Genomic DNA, 19,592 nt, shown 5'->3' with positions numbered 1-19,592 from the left:
CCAAACATTAGAGAAAAGTTCATGGAATTGCACAAAAAGGAGAAGTTAAAACTGTTCCAGCTGAACTGGAAAGTAACTGGAGCAAATTAAACCGTAAAAAATTTGTTTTTTTTTGGATGTAATATCACAGTTATATCCTTATATTTCAAAATTTCTCATAAATGTTGCTGTATTTTATAAATGATAATTCCTTCACCGCATGCATTCTTACTAGTGCTTACAGATCTTACCGCAGCATATAACTATGAATATTTATGACAAAGATGTTAATTCACGATATAAAATAATCTAACGTTAATTGATTGTGTTAAATTTTATGAAAACTTTGATATAATTACTGGTTTTTTAAGTATAACTTCTAAAACAGAATGTACCTGTCAGATAGTGTTTAATCGGGTGTTAAACATTAATCTTATTCGGATCGACTGGTAAATTGTCTACATACACGCTTCTCCATATATTCAATATTTAGTAAATTTCAAATGATTTTCAGACTGTTTTTACTAAAAAAAAAATTACGAACTAATATGGATAAAGTAGAAAAACTGTATTGTTTTTGTCCTTGAGAAAAATAAAAATATATACACCAGCAGTATTTTTATAGACCATTATTATTCTTCTGCAAAAGAGACACAATTTAACAATTGCTTAGGAGTCAATTGATTTATAAACCAGGAATAAGTGATATTCTGAATTTTTAAGGAAACTTATAAGATTTAAATTTTAACAACTTATAGATTTTTATCAGAAGTTGCTACATAAAAGGTCAGCTGTAAACCTATTTATGGGTTTGACGGTTTTACCTAAAAATGTTTTAACAAATGTTTACAACTTGTCGGGTACATCAAAAGGATTTTTAGTTTTGACAGAACTGTTATGTTAATACATGACAAATTGAGGCTGATAAATTTTTTTTGACATGTTTTTAAAAATTTACAAATATATTTAATGTCAGGATCTCAAAGTGTTTTTAAAAAGGAAAGAAAATGAAGTCTAATATAAGTAAAACAAAATACATACATTCTCTAACGTAAAAGTAGCAGGACAAGTATCAACACAGAAGAAGTTGGGTCTACTAAATCAGTTACCTAACATCTCTAATCACATTTTTAATACCACAATATCATTTATTAAAATTATATGAAATAGTTTTAATGACAGTGAATCTAATAACAAAGTAATGTTTTGAAGTAATAGAATTAATTAAAGAACTAATTAATAAATTATGAAAATGAAATAAAGATATTAGGTTTTGAAAAAAACAACAGTAACATAAATTTTAATATACAAATGTATTTTTAAAAATAATAAAAAATCAACAAATTCTAGGATGAGTTGTGCTACTGACATTTAAATAGGGTCTCAAATCACTACACCATAGACTAGATAATTATAATCATGTAAATCGGTATTCAGTGCAGTTAATTTTTACAAGATTTTATGTTAAAGCTTTAATAGAATAACCTGTATTATTTTATAAAATATTCAGTTACAGTATATATCATAACCTTGAATAAACTATATCCTATGACAGGTCATTTCAGGTATTAATGAAATTGGTATTTTATTTATTTATTTTAATGAAAAGACAGATAAGTTAACTATTAAAGCGTTACTATAACATAAACTGTACCTTCTTCAAAATTTACTATTAGATAAATAACAAAAATCCTTATAAATTCAATGAGGTAATGAAAATTAATCTTAAGAATTATAACTGGGTGATTCAAATACAACACGATGAAAAATGTAAGACGATAACTTTTATCGACAATTTCTGTAAAGTTTCATGTATAAAAGGCAACATAAAAATGTACACCTTTTTCACTGACATTTTTGTCATCTAGGTTCTAGAAATGCACTCAGGTTGGTATACTCTGTATTCATACATTCAAGATTACGTTATACGGTTTTTCTTTTTGGATAATAAATGTTTATCTTTTCTTCCTCAGACGCCTGAAAGGAATATAGCTTCTATAAGTTATTATATAATCTCTATTATAAAATTTATCCAAAAAGTTGGTTTATTGCTTCCTTTCCTTTTATTGTTTTATTCAAAACTCCAACTCTTATATATCTTATACATTTAAAGTCATTAAATATTTTACAACTCAAATGAAAACAATGGTTTCACCACAAATTATGGCAGTGGTCACCTTAAAATAACAAAATACATTCATAATCAATTGAGTTTACCACAATCTAATTTGCTGTCTGTTATTGTAAATATGGATTGGCATAATTATGTATTGCGAGAGGTTGTCTACAGCCATCAGGAAGTAGGTAACCTCACGCAATACACTTCATATATGAAAAATTACATATTTAGGTTTAAAAACAAATCATTAATAGGTGCAATAGGGAAGTTGCCTTCCCAATCTATATAACCATCCAACGCTGTAGGGAGTGAAAAAACACTACACTCCTTGCGGAGTGTAATGTTTTTCCATTCCCTATATCTCTGAGCAGAGTAATACCATTGCACATAAATATGTTGACTTCATTGAACTACAAGTAACATTAAGCATTAAGAATCATCTTCCCTGAGTTTACAAGTAGGAATGGCTGTAAACATAATTACTTTCACACACAGTAGCTATGACAACTACCTCTTGTACCCTGAGTTGCTTTACTTCTATCAGCCACAAAAGAACTGGTATAGGCAAAATAAAGCTCTTTTTTAATTTTATTCCTCAGTCCACATTTGGTCCTTCATAATATTCATTTTACAATAATTTTTAGATTACCTTTGCATATGATTAAGATTTTAAGGGGCTGTTTTTAAAGAGAATGTCAAATGAAATTAGGGGAACATTTTTATAATTAAATGGTTTTCCTATTTGGTCATCTCTTTATCGATTCATAAATTATAGTAAATTAAAACTTATGATAATCATTATAGCTTTTAGACCTATCTTCCTTAAATATAGACTTATATCCTTATTTATTTAGCTCTATGTTTACTTCTCAATTTTTAAATCTATATTTGTCCATGACTGATCCCAGTATATGGAGAGGGGTCTTTACTCTTACTTTTTGCTCATGTAGAACTATTTCAGTAAATAACTGTTATTGAATTAAACAAATTAATGAAATTTTGTTTACACTGCAAATTTCACTATGGTTTTTTATTATGTAATAATAATAATAATAATATTTTTCTGCAATAATAGATTGGATTTCTTTATTCATATAATACTTAGATTTATGAATTAAGAATAAACACAGTGCTTATTACAAAACCCATCTCTTCAGTTTCCACTTATGAATAATTACAGGCATCACTATTAAACACTGATAAAATAATTTGCAGACTGATAGTGACTTTTATGAGGCATTAACTGTAACATGCAGAGTTAAAAAGTCATTCATGAATGTCCTGAGATATCTTAACTCTTGGTTCACTATTACATAAAAAAAAAAAATGAATATACAGTAAAAATAATTAAAAATGAATTTAATTAATTTTTGTTTCTAATCCTTAATAATCAAAAACTACCTTATTTTTTTCTTCACATTTTAATAGAATCAATGGAAGGGAGTAATTTTTTCTTCCATTCTATAAAGTTAATTTGTTTTTAACATTAGTAAATAATATGTTTAAAGAATCGTATTAAAGTATGTACATTTGTCATGATAGTTTTAATTACAACTATTAAAATAATAATAACTATCTCCACTCTTATTATTATTATTGTTATGATGTACACATATTAAATCAATTAGGTACAGTATAACCTAAAATAAACTATTATTACTTAATAACTTAAGTTTCTCCTTGCGTTTGTTTTCCAATTCTAATTTCCATACTTTTTTTAATACATTAGCATCAATATTTTCAGAATTCTTAATCTTTTCTTTCATTTTCAGCCTTTCTTCTTTCTCTTTTAGCATTTGTAATTTCTCTTTTTCCTTTTTACTTAGCTTTTGTCCTTTAATCTCAGTTTGTTGCTGATTACTTTTTTCTTTATCGATTGTATTTACATTCAAAAGAGAATCAGCACTGTTATCGAGTTCAATGATGGTGCTGTTTTTAAAGTCAAATTGATTAGATTCATTTTTCTTTGGTAACATTTTTTTTTCAAACACCAATTCACTAATTTTTGGCTCATCAGACGTTCTGGTTACTAATGTTTTTAAAAAATCTTTTTCAACGATCGGTATTTTAGTTGTATTTTTATGTTCAGTTTCAGTACTTGTACTTTCATCTTTCTCTACACTTTGAGACCAATTTGTTCTTGTATTATCATGACTCTTTTTGCTATGATGAAATTTGAAACTGTACAGCATTTTTTCACTTTCTTTCATTTTTTCATAATCTAACAACTTTTGCGCTAGATAAGTTTTTCTGTTAATTTTCATAATTTTCTGCTTTTTATCACATCTTAATTCTTTACGTAACAACTGAAATATGCCCCGACCTTTATATTTAGTTGGCGTCGAACAGCGTGGTTCTGCCTTCTTGTCATAAACATATTCATCACTATCTGTTAAAGAACACATACTTCCTTTATCAAAGCGAAATTGGCACATACCATTATCTTTTACTTTTTGTTTAACCTGATTAATAATTGATGGTTTCCAATCTTTCATTGCACATGAACAGTGCCATGGATTAGCATCAAGGCGTATAATTTTTGCTGGAATATTTGATAAAAATCCAACAGGAAGTATGGTAAGATTATTATGATGTAGATACAATTCTTTCAATGAAAACTGTTGATCAAATAATCCAGGTGGTAATAAGTCCAGCCGATTATGGGAAAGATCTAATAATCTTAAATCATATAGCCCGTAAAATGAATCCATCGATAACTTTTTTATCGAACAATTTTTCAAAACAAGTTTTTCAAGTTTTGGCATATCTAAAAACGCATCAAAAGCAATCGATGAAATCCTACCATTGATTATAAGCTGATGAAGTTGAGGCATTCCTCTCAGAAGTTCTCTCTCTAAAATATCGATATCAATACTTTTTATTGTTAATTTTAAAAGAGAATGAAGTCCATTAAAAGAGTTAGGCTGGATATCAAGCACTGTATCTAAACTGCCTAAGTGAAGTTGTTGTGTCGCATTCATTATCTCAAATGTACTGGGAAAAATTATTTCTAAGGGGTTATTTGTGAAATCGGCTGTGCTGAGTTTAGGCAATGGCGGAAGAGACAGCTCAGATAAATGAGAAATATTATTATAAGATAGATCAAGATGTTTTAACTGAAGAAGCCCAGCAAGACTCATGCTTTGAACATTTAAAAGTTTGTTTCTTGTTAGCGATAATGATTTTAAACTAGGTGTTCCGTAAAATGCAAATTCTGGGATAAATAACAAATCGTTACCTTCTAAAGATAAAGTTTCAAGGTTATGCAACCCATCAAACATTTCCCAGTTAATCTCACTCAGATTGCATCGGTAGATTCGTAAAAATTTTAAATTTCTAAGACCAGCAAAACTATACAAACCTGCCTTTTGTTGTTCATCTTTGTACACTTCATAAGGTATAATTTCAGGTTCAATATCATTAGGGGTTAAGAAAACTAAACGTTTAACGATAGGTTTTATATTAATATTTGATTTACGTTGAACCTTTTGTTCATAATTTGGATAAATTATAGGTAACAACTGATTAGATTCAAAATTCTGATTTACATAATCATAAGCTGATACAGGAGGAATCTTATTACCCTGCTGTGGATTACCTAACAGCTGTATATTTTGTAAGTTTAAATATTCTAAAGACATTAAATTTTGTAAAGCATTATGTTTTAACTGGAAATACCCAATTCTATTAATTTTTTGGTTATATTTTTGCTGATCGATACCATGAATTTCTAAAATTTTCAGATTTTCAAGTTCTTTAAAATCTTCTCTTCGTAGTGTTATGTTTTCATCACTTGAACTTTGCAGAAGGGTCAATGCCTGTGAACAATAATGAGTAAATTTAATACTGAATTAAAGGTATTAATTTTTATTGATTATTCCTTATAAACCATGATGAATAAAAATACATTTAAATTGTTTGCGCATCACACCAACAACAAGGATATATGAATACAGCGTACTTTATATTTCATACTGTACCTTTCTATTTCTTTGTTAATTCAAGTTCTGATCCAATAAAGTGGAAAAAAGTGGTAGCATACCAAGGGAGGAGAAAAACTTTATTCAGTTACATGATACTGAGATTATTACAATCTCTATTCAGGACCTGAATAAGGATGAACTAAAGAGATTTTGCACTTGCTTAATGTGGATAAAAATTTATATACAGATAAATAATCTGATAGATTTATGATGGTTTTAGATTATGAACATAAAGAAAAAAAGGATGAATTGTAAAAAAAAAAGTATTTTTCCTTTTCTAAATGCCATTGGTTACTACAGTTATTAGCCACTAATAAATACGCAGTATGCAGGTGAACTACACTTAGTTGTCTAACTTGGGTAACGTACAGTATTTTTATTAGACAATTACTCTGGCCATTAGTTTTTAAATTTTCTTTATAATTGAATTTCCTAGATGCTACTTACTGAAATGTTTAAGGTGTTGAGAAATAAATAGGTTATAAGAAATGCAGATTTGGTCATTATTCAAAACCCAAAAAAAAAGATATGAAAAAATCCTTTAAAAATATGAATTAAAAAAAGATGAAAAACAAATAATGGGAAAGAAAAAAAATGGAAAAAAGTTTAAAGGATTATTATAAAATGTAAATAATAATTAAAATAATCTATTAATACAAGTTTATAAACAAAAAAGAAGATTGAAAATATATTTCTTTTTAAAATGACTTACTTTGAAAAATATGAAAATGTGCTTCTAGAGGATCCTTTTAGAGTTATTGTGCTGCTCCTTCCTCACATACAACATTAAACAAGGATTTTTGTGATGTGCATTTTTCAGGAGCAATGATACAATGTAAAGTTTTGCTTGAAACTGGGGAAATCTTTCACAGAAACTTTTCAAGTTTTGAAATAAGCTTACGGAGATGATGCTCTGGATTACAAGCATTGCTGCAAATGGTTTTCACAATTTAAAAGTGGTTGTCAGTCAACTGAAGATTACCCTCGACCAAGAAGGCCTTCGACTTCAACTGATGATACACACGTTCAGAAAATCAATGATCTGGTGCATGCAAATTGTAAATTGACTGCAAGAGAACTTGCAGAAAGAGTTAGCATCTCGAATGGATCATGCCATGACATTTTGACTGAAAAACTGAACATGTATAGAGCTGCAGCAAAGTTTGTTCCTCATGCAAAGGATCATAACAGTAGACAAAAGCTGGGTTTACAGCTATGACATTAAGACAAAAGTTCAATCGTCAAAAAATCGCACATTACAAAAATTGCTACTAACACTTAAACATGTTGTACTCAAATAACAGTAACACAAAAATGAAACAAGATATCAACAATCCATGAACATGTGGTTACAGAGGAGATTATGTGGAACACAATGCTGCCAACCGCATGTCACTAAATATCTCCGTTGGCGTATAATTAAAAAAGTTCAGTTATTTTTTTAACAGACCTCGTAATTTACAAACACATTACATTAAATTTGGCAAAAGTAACAAATCAAACAAATTTTACTATGTTAATACAGATCAAACATACTTTTTCCTAACCACTACAGGACAGATGAGATTAAAGAAACCACTGACAGCGACACAACTTATGAAGGAGATGCATAATGAAGCAGAAAAAATTTCTTTTGGAAACACATTTCTATGTTTTTTGAAAGAGAGTAATTATTTAATGTGATTTTTAAAAATGAAATTTTTAATTATATTTTGTTGCATCGATTAACAAAATATAGCTCGGATGTTACCAAAAGTTTTATTAAAACTTTTTCTATTAAAAAGAAAATTAAACTAATGAAAGTAAAGAGGAAAATCCTGAAACTTATGATTAATTATAGTTATTGATATAATTATAATTTCCACTTACCAGGATTCATTAATAGTAACTATATTCGAATGCTTTCAAAGATTATTACTCCATCCTCAGGAACAATGATGTAATATATATTTACTTCACATATCAATAATCGTAATAAAATAAATATAACAATTGGTCATCAAAGAGGTAAAATAGAGTCAATATTTATTATCCGTCATGTCGGTAAGAAGGTCACAAACAATTGTTGTGTTTATTAGTATGAAACAGTTTTATCAACCTAAGATTCAAAATTATTGTTTAATATTTGTTTGAATAAGATATCATTTTCATAATTCGTTTGTTTATTTATCAATCTTTTATTATTTAAGTATATATGAGAGGTTAACTCTAAAATAAAGACAGTTTCATTGTAAAAAAATTTGTTCTGAAAACTTTAAATTTTTTATTTCTCTTAAACTCATACGTTATACTACTACTCTATATAATCGCGCCACATGGATTATGACATTTATCGTAGCGATACACCAGTTTCAATATACCCTTGTCGTATTCTTCTGCCGCCAGTCCATTTAGCCATTGATTAACAGCATTTTTAAGTTCGTCGTCACCGGCGACTTCCTTACCACTCAGGAGCTAAGTTCGGACTATGTGGTGGGCGTAAATTTCCCATCCAAATGTTCTCAGTAAATCACGTGTCGGACCCGCAACATGTAGACGTGCATTATCGTATAGCAGGACGACGACGTCGATCAGCCGCACACGTCACCGATTTTGAATGGCGCGCCGTAACTTACGTAGAGTTTCGCAGTAGGCTTCTGCATTTATACTCGTTTCATGCGGTATGAAATCAATCAGCAGTATGCCAAATCGATCCCAAAAGACTGTGACTTGACATTTGTTGGTGTGGTTGGTGATTGAGGCTAACGCCATTCACTTGACTGCCGTTTTCTATCTGGCGTGTAATACGAAATCCACGTTTCATCGTCCGTAACGATTGAATTAAGGAACTCATCACCTTTTTCTGTGTAGCACATTAAAAGCTCCAAAGCAGATCCCATTCGGATTTTTTTTGTGACGTTCCGTTAAGACGTGCGGCACCCAACGGGCACAAACCTTTCTAAAGCCTAAATAGTCATGAACAATGCGACCGATAACAGCTCTTGAAACATCAGAAAAAAGAAAGGCCAGGTCGGAAGTCCTTGAGCGACGATCTTTTCTAATTTCATCATCGTCGCGTTTCAACAAGTCCTCGGTGATTATCGAGGGCCTCCCGGAACATTCTTCATCGTGCACATTAATTCTGTTATATCTAAATCTTTCACACCATTTTCGGTCATTTCTTTCATTCATTACATTATACTCGTACAAAACAATCTGCTGCCTTAATTTGAGCCTGCTTATCGTTTCGAAGGTTTAAAAAAACGTTTGACCACGTATTCACAGTCGGTGTCTACATCGATTTTCCTATTCATTTTATAACGTAACAACTCACACGTAATCAAAGATACACCAATGCGAAAACTTAGATACAATGCAGTGCATACATTACTAGCGTGGCCATGAACGACACAGGTTTGCCAACCTTAAGGAGAGAAATTTCCCAGCGGTCTTTACTTTAGAGATATCCCTCGTATAATATTTTCTAAAATATTCGTTTTACGAAGATTATTAGATTATTCAAGAATTTTAATAAAATTATTTGGGTTGTAATTGTGAATATGTTCTATGATATGGCTGGAAAAATCGGTTCGTTCTGTTTTATTTATTTATTTTTTGTCTTCAGACATTTGACTGGTTTGATGCAGCTCTCCAAGATTCCCTATCTAGTGCTAGTCGTTTCATTTCAGTATACCCCTCTACGTCCTACATCCCTAACAATTTGTTTTACATATTCCAAACGTGGCCTGCCTACACAATTTTTTCCTTCTACCTGTCCTTCCAATATTAAAGCGACTATACCAGGATGCCTTAGTATGTGGCCTATAAGTCTGTCTCTTCTTTTAACTATATTTTTCCAAATGCTTCTTTCTTCATCTATTTGCCTCAACACCTCTTCATTTGTCACTTTATCCACCCATCTGATTTTTAACATTCTCCTATAGCACCACATTTCAAAAGCTTCTAATCTTTTCTACTCAGATACTCCGATTGTCCAAGCTTCACTTCCATATAAAGCGACACTCCAAACATTACTTTTAAAAACTTTTTCCTGACATTTAAATTAATTTTTAATGTAAACAAATTATATTTCTGACTGAAGGCTCGTTTCGCTTGTGCTATTCGGCATTTTATATCGCTCCTGCTTTGTCCATCTTTAGTAAGTCTACTTCCCAAATAACAAAATTCTTCTACCTCCATAATCTTTTCACACCCTATTTTCACATTCAGCGGTCAATCTACTTTATTTCGACTACATTTCATTACTTTCATTTTGTTCTTGCAAATTTTCATGTGATAGTTCATGCATACGACTTCATGCATGTCATTCATTGTTTCTTCTAAATCTTTTTTACTCTCGGCTAGAATTACTATATCATCAGCAAATCGTAGCATCTTTATCTTTTCACCTTGTACTGTTACTCCGAATCTAAATTGTTCTTTAACATCATTAACTGCTAGTTCCATGTAAAGATTAAAAAGTAACGGAGATAGGGAACATCCTTGTCGGACTCCCTTTCTTATTACGGCTTCTTTCTTATGTTCTTCAATTATTACTGTTGCTGTTTGGTTCCTGTACATGTTAGCAATTGTTCTTCTATCTCTGTATTTGAACCCTAATTTTTTTTAAATGCTCAACATTTTATTCCAGTCTACGTTATAGAATGCCTTTTCTCGGTCTATAAACACCAAGTATGTTAGTTTGTTTTTCTTTAATCTTCCTTCTACTATTAATCTGAGGCCTAAAATTGCTTCCCTTGTCCCTATACTTTTTCTGAAACCAAATTGGTCTTCTCCTAACACTTCTTCCACTCTCCTCTCAATTCTTCTGTATGGAATTCTAGTTAAGATTTTTGATGCATGACTAGTTAAACTAATTGTTCTGTATTTTTCACATTTATCTGCCCCTGCTTTCTTTGGTATCAAGACTATAACACTTTTTTTGAAGTCTGACGGAACTTACCCTTTTTCATAAATATTACACACCAGTTTGTATAATCTATCAATCGCTTCCTCACCTGCACTGCGCAGTAATTCTACAGGTATTCCGTCTATTCCAGGAGCCTTTCTGCCATTTAAATCTTTTAATGCTCTCTTAAATTCAGATCTCAGTATTGTTTCTCCCATTTCATCCTCCTCAACTTCCTCTATAACACCATTTTCGAATTCATTTCCTCCGTATAACTCTTCAATATATTCCACCCATCTATCGACTTTACATTTCGTATTATATATTGGTGTACCATCTTTGTTTAACACATTATTAGATTTTAATTTATGTACGCCAAAATTTTCCTTAACTTTCCTGTATGTTCCGTCTATTTTACCAATGTTCATTTCTCTTTCCACTTCTGAACACTTTTCTTTAATCCACTCTTCTTTCGTTAGTTTGCACTTCCTGTTTATAGCATTTCTTAATTGTCGATAGTTCCTTTTACTTTCTTCATCACTAGCATTCTTATATTTTCTATGTTCATCCATCAGCTGCAATATATCGTCTGAAACCCAAGGTTTTCTACCAGTTCTCTTTATTCCGCCTAAGTTTGCTTCTGCTGATTTAAGAATTTCCTTTTTAACATTCTCCCATTATCTTCTACATTTTCTACCTTATCTTTTTTACTCAGACCTCTTGCGATGTCCTCCTCAAAAATCTTCTTTACCTCCTCTTCCTCAAGCTTCTCTAAATTCCACCGATTCATCTGACACCTTTTCTTCAGGTTTTTAAACCCAATCTACATTTCATTATCACTAAATTATGGTTGCTATCAATGTCTGCTCCAGTGTAAGTTTTGCAGTCAACGAGTTGATTTCTAAATGTTTGCTTAGCCATGATATAATCTATCTGATACCTTGCAGTATCGCCTGGCTTTTTCCAAGTGTATATTCTTCTATTATGATTTTTAAATTGGGTGTTGACAATTACTAAATTATACTTTGTGCAAAACTCTATAAGTCGGTCCCCTCTTTGGTTCCTTTTGCCCACCCCATATTCACCCACTATATTTCCTTCCTTGCCTTTTCCAATGCTTGCATTCCAATCTCCAACTATTATTAAATTTTCATCTCCTTTTACATGTTTAATTGCTTCATCAATCTCTTTGTATACACACTCTACCTCATCATCATCATGGGCGCTTGTAGGTATATAGACGTTAACAATTGTTGTCGGTTTAGGTTTTGATTTTATCCATTTTACAATGATTCTGTCGTTATGCATTTTGAAATACTCTACTCTCTCCTATCTTCTTGTTCATTATGAAACCTACTCCTGCCTGCCCATTATTTGAAGCTGAGTTAATTATTCTAAAATCACCTGACCAAAAGTTGCCTTCCTCTTCCCACCGAACCTCACTAATTCCTACTACATCCACATTTATCCTATCCATTTCCCTTTTTAAATTTTCTAGCCTACCAACCTTTTTTAAACTTCTAACATTCCACGCTCCGACTCGTAGAATGTTATTTTTTAATTTTCTGGTGACCCCTTCCTTAGTAGTCCCCACCCGGAGATCCGAACGAGGGACTAGTTTACCTCCGGAATATTTTACCAAGGAAGGCGCCTCCATCATTGCTATATGAAAATGCAGAGAGCCACATTTTCTTGGAAAAAAAGCAGCTGTAGTTTTCCATTGCTTTAAGCTGCGCAGTACTCAGAGGACCGAGTGATGTTGATATGGCCGTTTAAGTCATCCTGACTCACGCCCCTAACAACTACTGAAAGAGCTGCTGCTCTCTTTCAGGAAAGAGTTTTCTTCATTTACACAATTAATGTGTTCATTAATTCTAATCAAAAAAGATCGATTAGTCATTCCGATTTACTCCAGATCGGAGCTTGCACATTTTAAACTGTATACTACCTGTTTATCTAAATTAAATTTATTTTTATGTTTTATTATTCTAGTAGGATCTCTGTTATTTATATACTACATTATTTTGTTATTCATTATGTATGCAGTTTTTAATTCACATGATTTAAATATTTCATTAAATTTCTTGTAATTTATATTGTATTCAATTTTAGCATATTCGTTTCCGTCATTATTTTTTAGTTTTATATCATCTTTTACATAATTTTTTTTTTATTTTAGTATATAATTTATTTATTAGGTTTTCGTTGTATCCATTATTTATAGCTATATATTTGATATTAATTCATCGCTTAATTTTATATTGTTATGTTTTAAATATTTTATAGCTCTATACGAGTATATTAATGAGTTAAACATTGCCATTTTCTGATTCCAAAGATGAAACAAATTATAATGAATTATGGTGTCATGTTTAGTAGGTTTCCTATATATGTCGATATAGAGTTTATTATTGTAATTTTTATATCCAAAAGATTTATGCTATTGTTGTTTTCTCGACTTAAGGTGAATCTAATGTCATTATTTAAAGAGTTTATTTCTTCGATTATTTTATATTCTTCACCTTTAAATTGTTGATCATATATGATTAATATGTCACCTACATATCTTTTATATACTAAAATTTGGAGTTTATTAAATATGCGATGTAGATTGTTTTCTAATTCATTCATAAAAATGTTAGCTAAAATAGCTGAAAGTGGTGATCCCATATATTTGAATACTTATAGTTGTGTTGTCAGTGAATTAACTATTATTTTAATGAGCAGTAATGTGATCACATCGCACGTATGATTTTAAATCTTTGTTTTAGTCTGACACAGTCCTGTAACCTATTAGGTACTCAATGCTCAACAACTGTTTCTTCATGTGTCAACAGTTTTTTTACTAGCCATGCACCTTTGTTATAATTTACTCTAAATATACATGTATAATCTAACAGTTAACCTCACGTAGTTACTGCACAGCAGGTGGTGGTGGGAAGATTCCCCACTACGCGGTGGAAGCAGCTTGTTATTGAAAAAGCCCAGATACTGAGTTACCTTGACTGACATGAGGAACACATTTGCAGTATAAATAAGTATCACTCACCGATAAGTGTCAAGTTGTATAAAATTCTGTTTATTTTTTAATTTATTTATTTTAAATAGTTTTTTTTTTTTTGTTTGTGATCAACTCATAAACTTCTATTATTTTTTTTAAATTTACATTATTATACTTATAAAACATTTATTTCCAATTGTAAGAATTTAAAAATTAGGACTATTTTAATTACTCAATTCCATTCATATTATCGTCTGCATCTTCAGCAGTGTCGCCACTCTCATTGCACACCTCTACATCCTTGTCGCAATTGTCACTGTAATCACCCATTGTTATTATTATTATTTTCTCCACACTGCATATCCACTATGATGCCAGACTCACAGTAATTGTTTTTGAGTTTCAGTGAATGATCACAGCATTTCTTCCAATATACTGCCGACAGAAAATTTATGTGAAAACATTTCTTTGACAACATTGATTTTATTGTAGATATTAACAACAGCTATATCATTCTTTACTTTTGCCCAAATTAATTTGACCGGGTTTAACGCTGGATGATGGGTGACAATCTCAACACACTGTGTTCATATTTTGCAAGTATATTATCCAGAGTAAACTTCGTATCGTAGCTTGTTCAGTTTTACGAGCAGAAATAATTCAGAATTGAAAATAATCGCATTACAAGGAATGTTTCGTTTTTGTAACCGGTCCAACAAAACTGCTCTCTACTATTAAAATTTGGAGTCGGGTACAACTTTTTATTATAAGACGCATTATCAATTACTAAAACTAAACATTCTGAAAGATTTGGTATCAACTGATTTTCCACCCACTTTTTGTAATTTTCGGTGTTCATTTCACCATTACAATCTTCCGACTTGGCACCCGATTTAAAAATCAAAAGCGCATTAGGAATACCACCAGTCTCATTCATTGCCTGTGTGAACAATTATATTAGTTGTCTCTTCCCTTTATTAATATTTTTTTTTATAGCTGCTGCAGGAATTAATATACGATTCATAAAAAAAAACAATCGGCCTTCCTTCCTCCCTGTACTCACGTATATATTTTTTTTTAAATAGATGGTATGTTTCATGATTTTCTATTAAAAGCTATCATCATCTGTCCTTTTCCACTATTCTCTGGTCCCTTGGATGCGTTTCCAGACAGTTCTGTGGCTTCTTGGTTTGCTATTAGTGTTTTTGGCTGTCGGTAGCGTGTGTACCTATCGATAGTGTCAAAGCGTGCTAATTGCATACTGCGGCTGCTGTTTAGTATCATATATAGACTCGTTATCTGCTCCTCATTTGCGGTGTATAAGGCACAGATTTCTGTCAACATGTTCCCGAAGGCGAAGAGGTGGCAACGACTTCTGGTCGTAAGCCCCTGTAACGAGTAAGGGAATATTCCCTGCTAGTCCTACTTGCCTTCTTTTCAGAACGAAAGAACGAGGGCCGTAATCCGTGGTTATTTTATAACTGATCCAGAAGTGGCTAAGAGGTACAAAGGGTGACAGGAGAATATCTAAGGTTTCCAGCTGCCCGTACTCGCTGTGGGCAGTCATCACAACTGTGGACTTGCCCAAAGTTTACGTAGGAGAAAGACAGCGAGAATAGTGTTAGTCATGGCTATGCTAAGAAGCAGGATTCCCGGTTATAGTGAAGAAGTCTGGGTGGAAGAGGAAACTGGAGCCTGTTCCTTCAACTTCATTGCAGGACGAGGTTTCCGACATGGATGCAGGGACACCCACCCGGGTTAAACCCAATCCCGTAGTTGAGGCTTTTAAGAAAGCGAAGGGCAGACCCGGCAGTACTTCCCCGCTGGTCACGGCAGCCCAGGGCGACCTGGACTACCTCACTGAGTTTCTGGAGCTCCCCGGGCAGCGTGGACTCATGTGGAAGGAAGACAATTTTTCCTCGATTAGCGAAAATTAAAGAGGCTCTCTCAGATGTAGCAGAGGGGTACGAGATCTTGGTCTCCAAGCCCAAGGAGGTCAAAGTGATTCAGAAGCCCGTTCCTGCCCCGGCACAACCCAGAAGCTATGATGAGGTCATCCGTAGTGAAAGGGAGACCAGCCAGGCCAAAAAACCCGAGGTGTTGTTTGTCAACAAGCCGGAGGGTTCCACCAAGACAAGAGTCGACCTCAAGAAGGACTTTCAGGCTATCCTTCATACAGCCGAAAGGGCCTTAATATTAGGGACATAAAAGAGACCAGAAAGGGTCTAGTTGTAGTAGGGGATAACAAGGAGACAGTCTGAGTCATCCAGGACTCTCCTGCAATGAAGAAGCTTGAGGTTAAGGTTGACCCCAAGCGTGATCGTAGGCCCCGTGTCATAATCTATGACAGAGACCACAGTCTCTGTGATGAGGAAATTCTGATCCTGATTAGGGATCAGAACACCGACTTGGACGAGGCTGCATTCAAGAAAGAATGCAAGCTGATCTTCAAGACAGGGAAGTGTGATGCCCCATGGTATCAAGGTGTGTTCGAGTTAGGAGCTGGTCTCTTCCAGAAGTTTCTGTTTGAAGGTAGTCTTTTTGGACTTCGTATCCTGCCGCGTCGAGTACCTTGACATGCAGGGATGCTTCAAATATTGTCGTTTCGGCCACAGGGCCAAGTTTTGTAAGTATGCTTCAGTCTGCGCACATTGTGGTGAGGACGGCCACAAGCGTGACGACTGTCCTCAGAAAAACGAGGCTCTGTTTTTAACTGTAAAAGGTTGCACAAGAATCATAGGCACTTCGTAAATAGCAAGGAGTGGGGTTGTTACGAGAGCAGTCGAGATTTATTTCAACTCTCTCGATGATTAGATTCGGTTAACTAAATGCCCACGGTGCCTATGTAGTCCAAGTTGAGTTAGGTGAAGCTGTCCAAAAATGGAACCTCGATGTTGTTTTTCTACAACACCCGTAAGTGGTCAAGGGTGATCTGCCAAGTTTTCCAGATTGGAAGTCTTTCGTTGGTGACAGTAAATCCGCCGTTCTGTGCAGGAAGTCTTTAGATAGCGTCTTCATACAGCAAGCCTCTAACACACATCACGTCGTTGTCAAGCTTGCCGTGGATGGCCCAGAACTAGTTGTTGTTAATTCGTACTTTCAGTACAGGGATCCCACTGAACAGCATTTGGAAAAATAGGATAGAATTGTTAGGCTGGCAGCAGGTCGTCCAATTCTTATAGGTGCTGATGCGAATGCCACATCGCCTCTTTGGCACATCCCAACCCCGTAGTGGAAGACACCTTTGTGTGGTATTGTGTTCCCGTTCTTAGGTTCATGAGGCCAATAATCTTTTCGATCCTCTGGCATGTTCGGGAAGGGATTTTCGCTCCGACCTCGCCGGTGGTATGATCTAGGAGCTTTTATCTCTTGACGTTTCGAGCGGGGCTACGTGAGAACAGGTGGCCTTGATCGGAATAGTTGCTAGACGCTTACCTTGGTTTGTGTTAGGTGATAGGTACGTTCAGACTGTTACTGTAGTGCCTGGCAGTACAGTCGGTGTTTTTGTTTTTCAGACGCTACGGGGCAATCCGGGGGAGATTGCTTAGAGACCTTGTTGGCATAGCCAAGGACCTGGTTACCGGCGACCCCTTCCTGCCGAAAGGTCACTCGGTAGATCTGCGCCGCGACCACGGTACTCCGATAAGGTGGTCTCCACGAAGGCAGTACTGCGCCCAAGTGCACCGGCGGATTGCTCTAAAACTCTTACCGAAACCTCCGCTACGAGCTGTCCAGGGAAGGCTGGGGCAGGAACCCCGCAGGGAGTGCGCGGTAGAGGGAGAGCCAAGGCCGAAGGGTGGTTCCTCACGAAGTCGGAAAAAGTGGAATCCGGCGATGTAGAGATCGGCTTGGTGCGGGAGGTCCCCGGGGTGAAGCCTGCTATGAGGCAGGTGAGCTCCGGATCCGACTGTATCGGGCGGATCGAGGAGATGCGGTCCGAATGGTCCAAAGTCTCCTCTAAGAAAGAGTCGCATGTAGCACTGGAGTTTCGACAGATAGTCGACTCCTTTTTAAGTGAATGTAGCTTGATGTTTGCGGGTCTGGCATTAAAGTGCGAGGGACTCCAAGACGCCAACCTTGCCGTGGATTCAGTCGTTTCGCGACTGTCAGGGAAAGTCGACCAGGTAGTGGAGGGAGTTCGGGGTTTCAAACCGGTGACGGGTGAGGCTCTGGGCGAATTCCAGAAATCCATTCAACGGGTGGAAGAGAAGGTTAGAAAACCTATCTCTTTCGCCTCAGTTGCTGCCACGCCTGCGCCTAAGCGGAGGCTTGGCAGCAACTGCCACCAGTTCAGGCGCCGGCGGCCAAACTTAAGCGGGCTACTATTAAGGTAGTCCCGCTTAAACCTTAGACGGTGTAGGGCGTATGAGATTGCTCAGGAGAGAGCTGTAAAGAATACAGCTTTTGGCGACGCCTGAATTGGGAGAAGCCTTTGAGGACGGACTAACTATGTCGAACGCTTGCGCCAGGGGCAGTTAAACCTGCATCATTCCCGGGCGGCCACCAGTGAAGCCATTGAGGCTCCTTGAGGAGTATAACCTCGAGGTCCTCTTGGTCCAGGAGCCGTACGCGGTTGGGGATAGGGAAGTCGGATTCCACGGGGTGAATTATTCATTCTCGTGGGGACGGCCGCTCTCCGAGATCGTGGTTGGCTCAGATTCGTTGAGTGTCTTCTGGATGCCCCATTGGTCTGATGAGCAATTTACCGTTGTGCGAATCACGAGGGATACGCTTGATGTCGTAGTGGTGTCGGGATACTTCCAGCTATCCATGGCTTACAGTTATCGATGACTTGCTGGCGAAGTTGGGCAGGATTCTGGACGGTTTCCCGGGCATCAGAGTGCTGGTTGCTCTGGACGCTAACGCCAAGTCTCCCGTCTGGGGTTCACTACTCACTGACCCCACAGGCGCTGGTCTCGAACAGTTCATTGAAGCCAGGAACTTCTACTTGATTAACAACGCAGAACAACTGCCAACATTCTCTTTTGAACTGGGAGAAAGTTATATCGACATCACTTTGGTGACGGGCGACTTGCTATGAAGTACTAGTTAGACTGTCTGGCCCGAGGCCAGTGTGAGCGATCATAGGCTTATAACCTCTGAGATCGTTTACAGAGCCGGTTTAAGAGCTCCAGATTCGGGTCGCTATAACCTAAGGGGCCTGGATCAGGACAGGGAGGCCGAGGTATTTGGGATGCACTTTCGAGCCGGGCCGGTACCGGAGCGGAACGGTGATCACAATGCACCGGATTTAATTTTGTTCAGTTGCCCATCTTCCAGCTGCAGAAGAGCTGCTCGCGATGGAAGCATGACAGCTGGAATGGGACACTTCGACTAAGGGAAGATCCTTGTATAAGTTTGTAAATGATCTGGGGGGGATGGTATTCTTCGAGCTTGTTTTTAAGAGCAAGGGCTGCCCGGGTGCTCACCAACCACGCTAACTTGAACCAATATCTGTTTCGGTTCTACTTGGCAGCTGATGAGCTGTGCGTCTGCGGGGATCTCCAGTCAAATCAACACCTGACTTTTGACTGCCCTGCTCTTGGGGGTCCAGAGACCGGGCCACCCTGGAACTTAGAGGTTAAGGGGGATATTGACCACTAACAAGCGGCAAGTCAATGT

At 35.4% G+C, this 19,592-nt stretch overlaps 1 protein-coding gene across 1 annotated transcript in view; it reads right to left on the bottom strand.

The window, feature by feature from the left end:
- Window positions 1-1,273: 1,273 nt before the first annotated feature.
- LOC142323082 (uncharacterized) overlaps window positions 1,274-19,592 on the bottom strand; it is a 31,252-nt gene continuing 12,933 nt past the window's right edge. Inside the window, exon 4 of the mRNA XM_075362248.1 lies at window positions 1,274-5,916. Within this exon, the coding sequence (XP_075218363.1) occupies window positions 3,739-5,916 (2,178 nt within the window). The 3' untranslated portion in view covers window positions 1,274-3,738. The remainder of the gene's footprint in view (window positions 5,917-19,592) is intronic.

This window comes from Lycorma delicatula, chromosome 4 (genome assembly GCF_047948215.1).
Source record: "Lycorma delicatula isolate Av1 chromosome 4, ASM4794821v1, whole genome shotgun sequence".
Lineage (NCBI taxonomy): Eukaryota > Metazoa > Arthropoda > Insecta > Hemiptera > Fulgoridae > Lycorma > Lycorma delicatula.
Note: the sequence above shows the minus strand (reverse complement) of the source record. Positions and strands in the feature narration are given on the sequence as shown.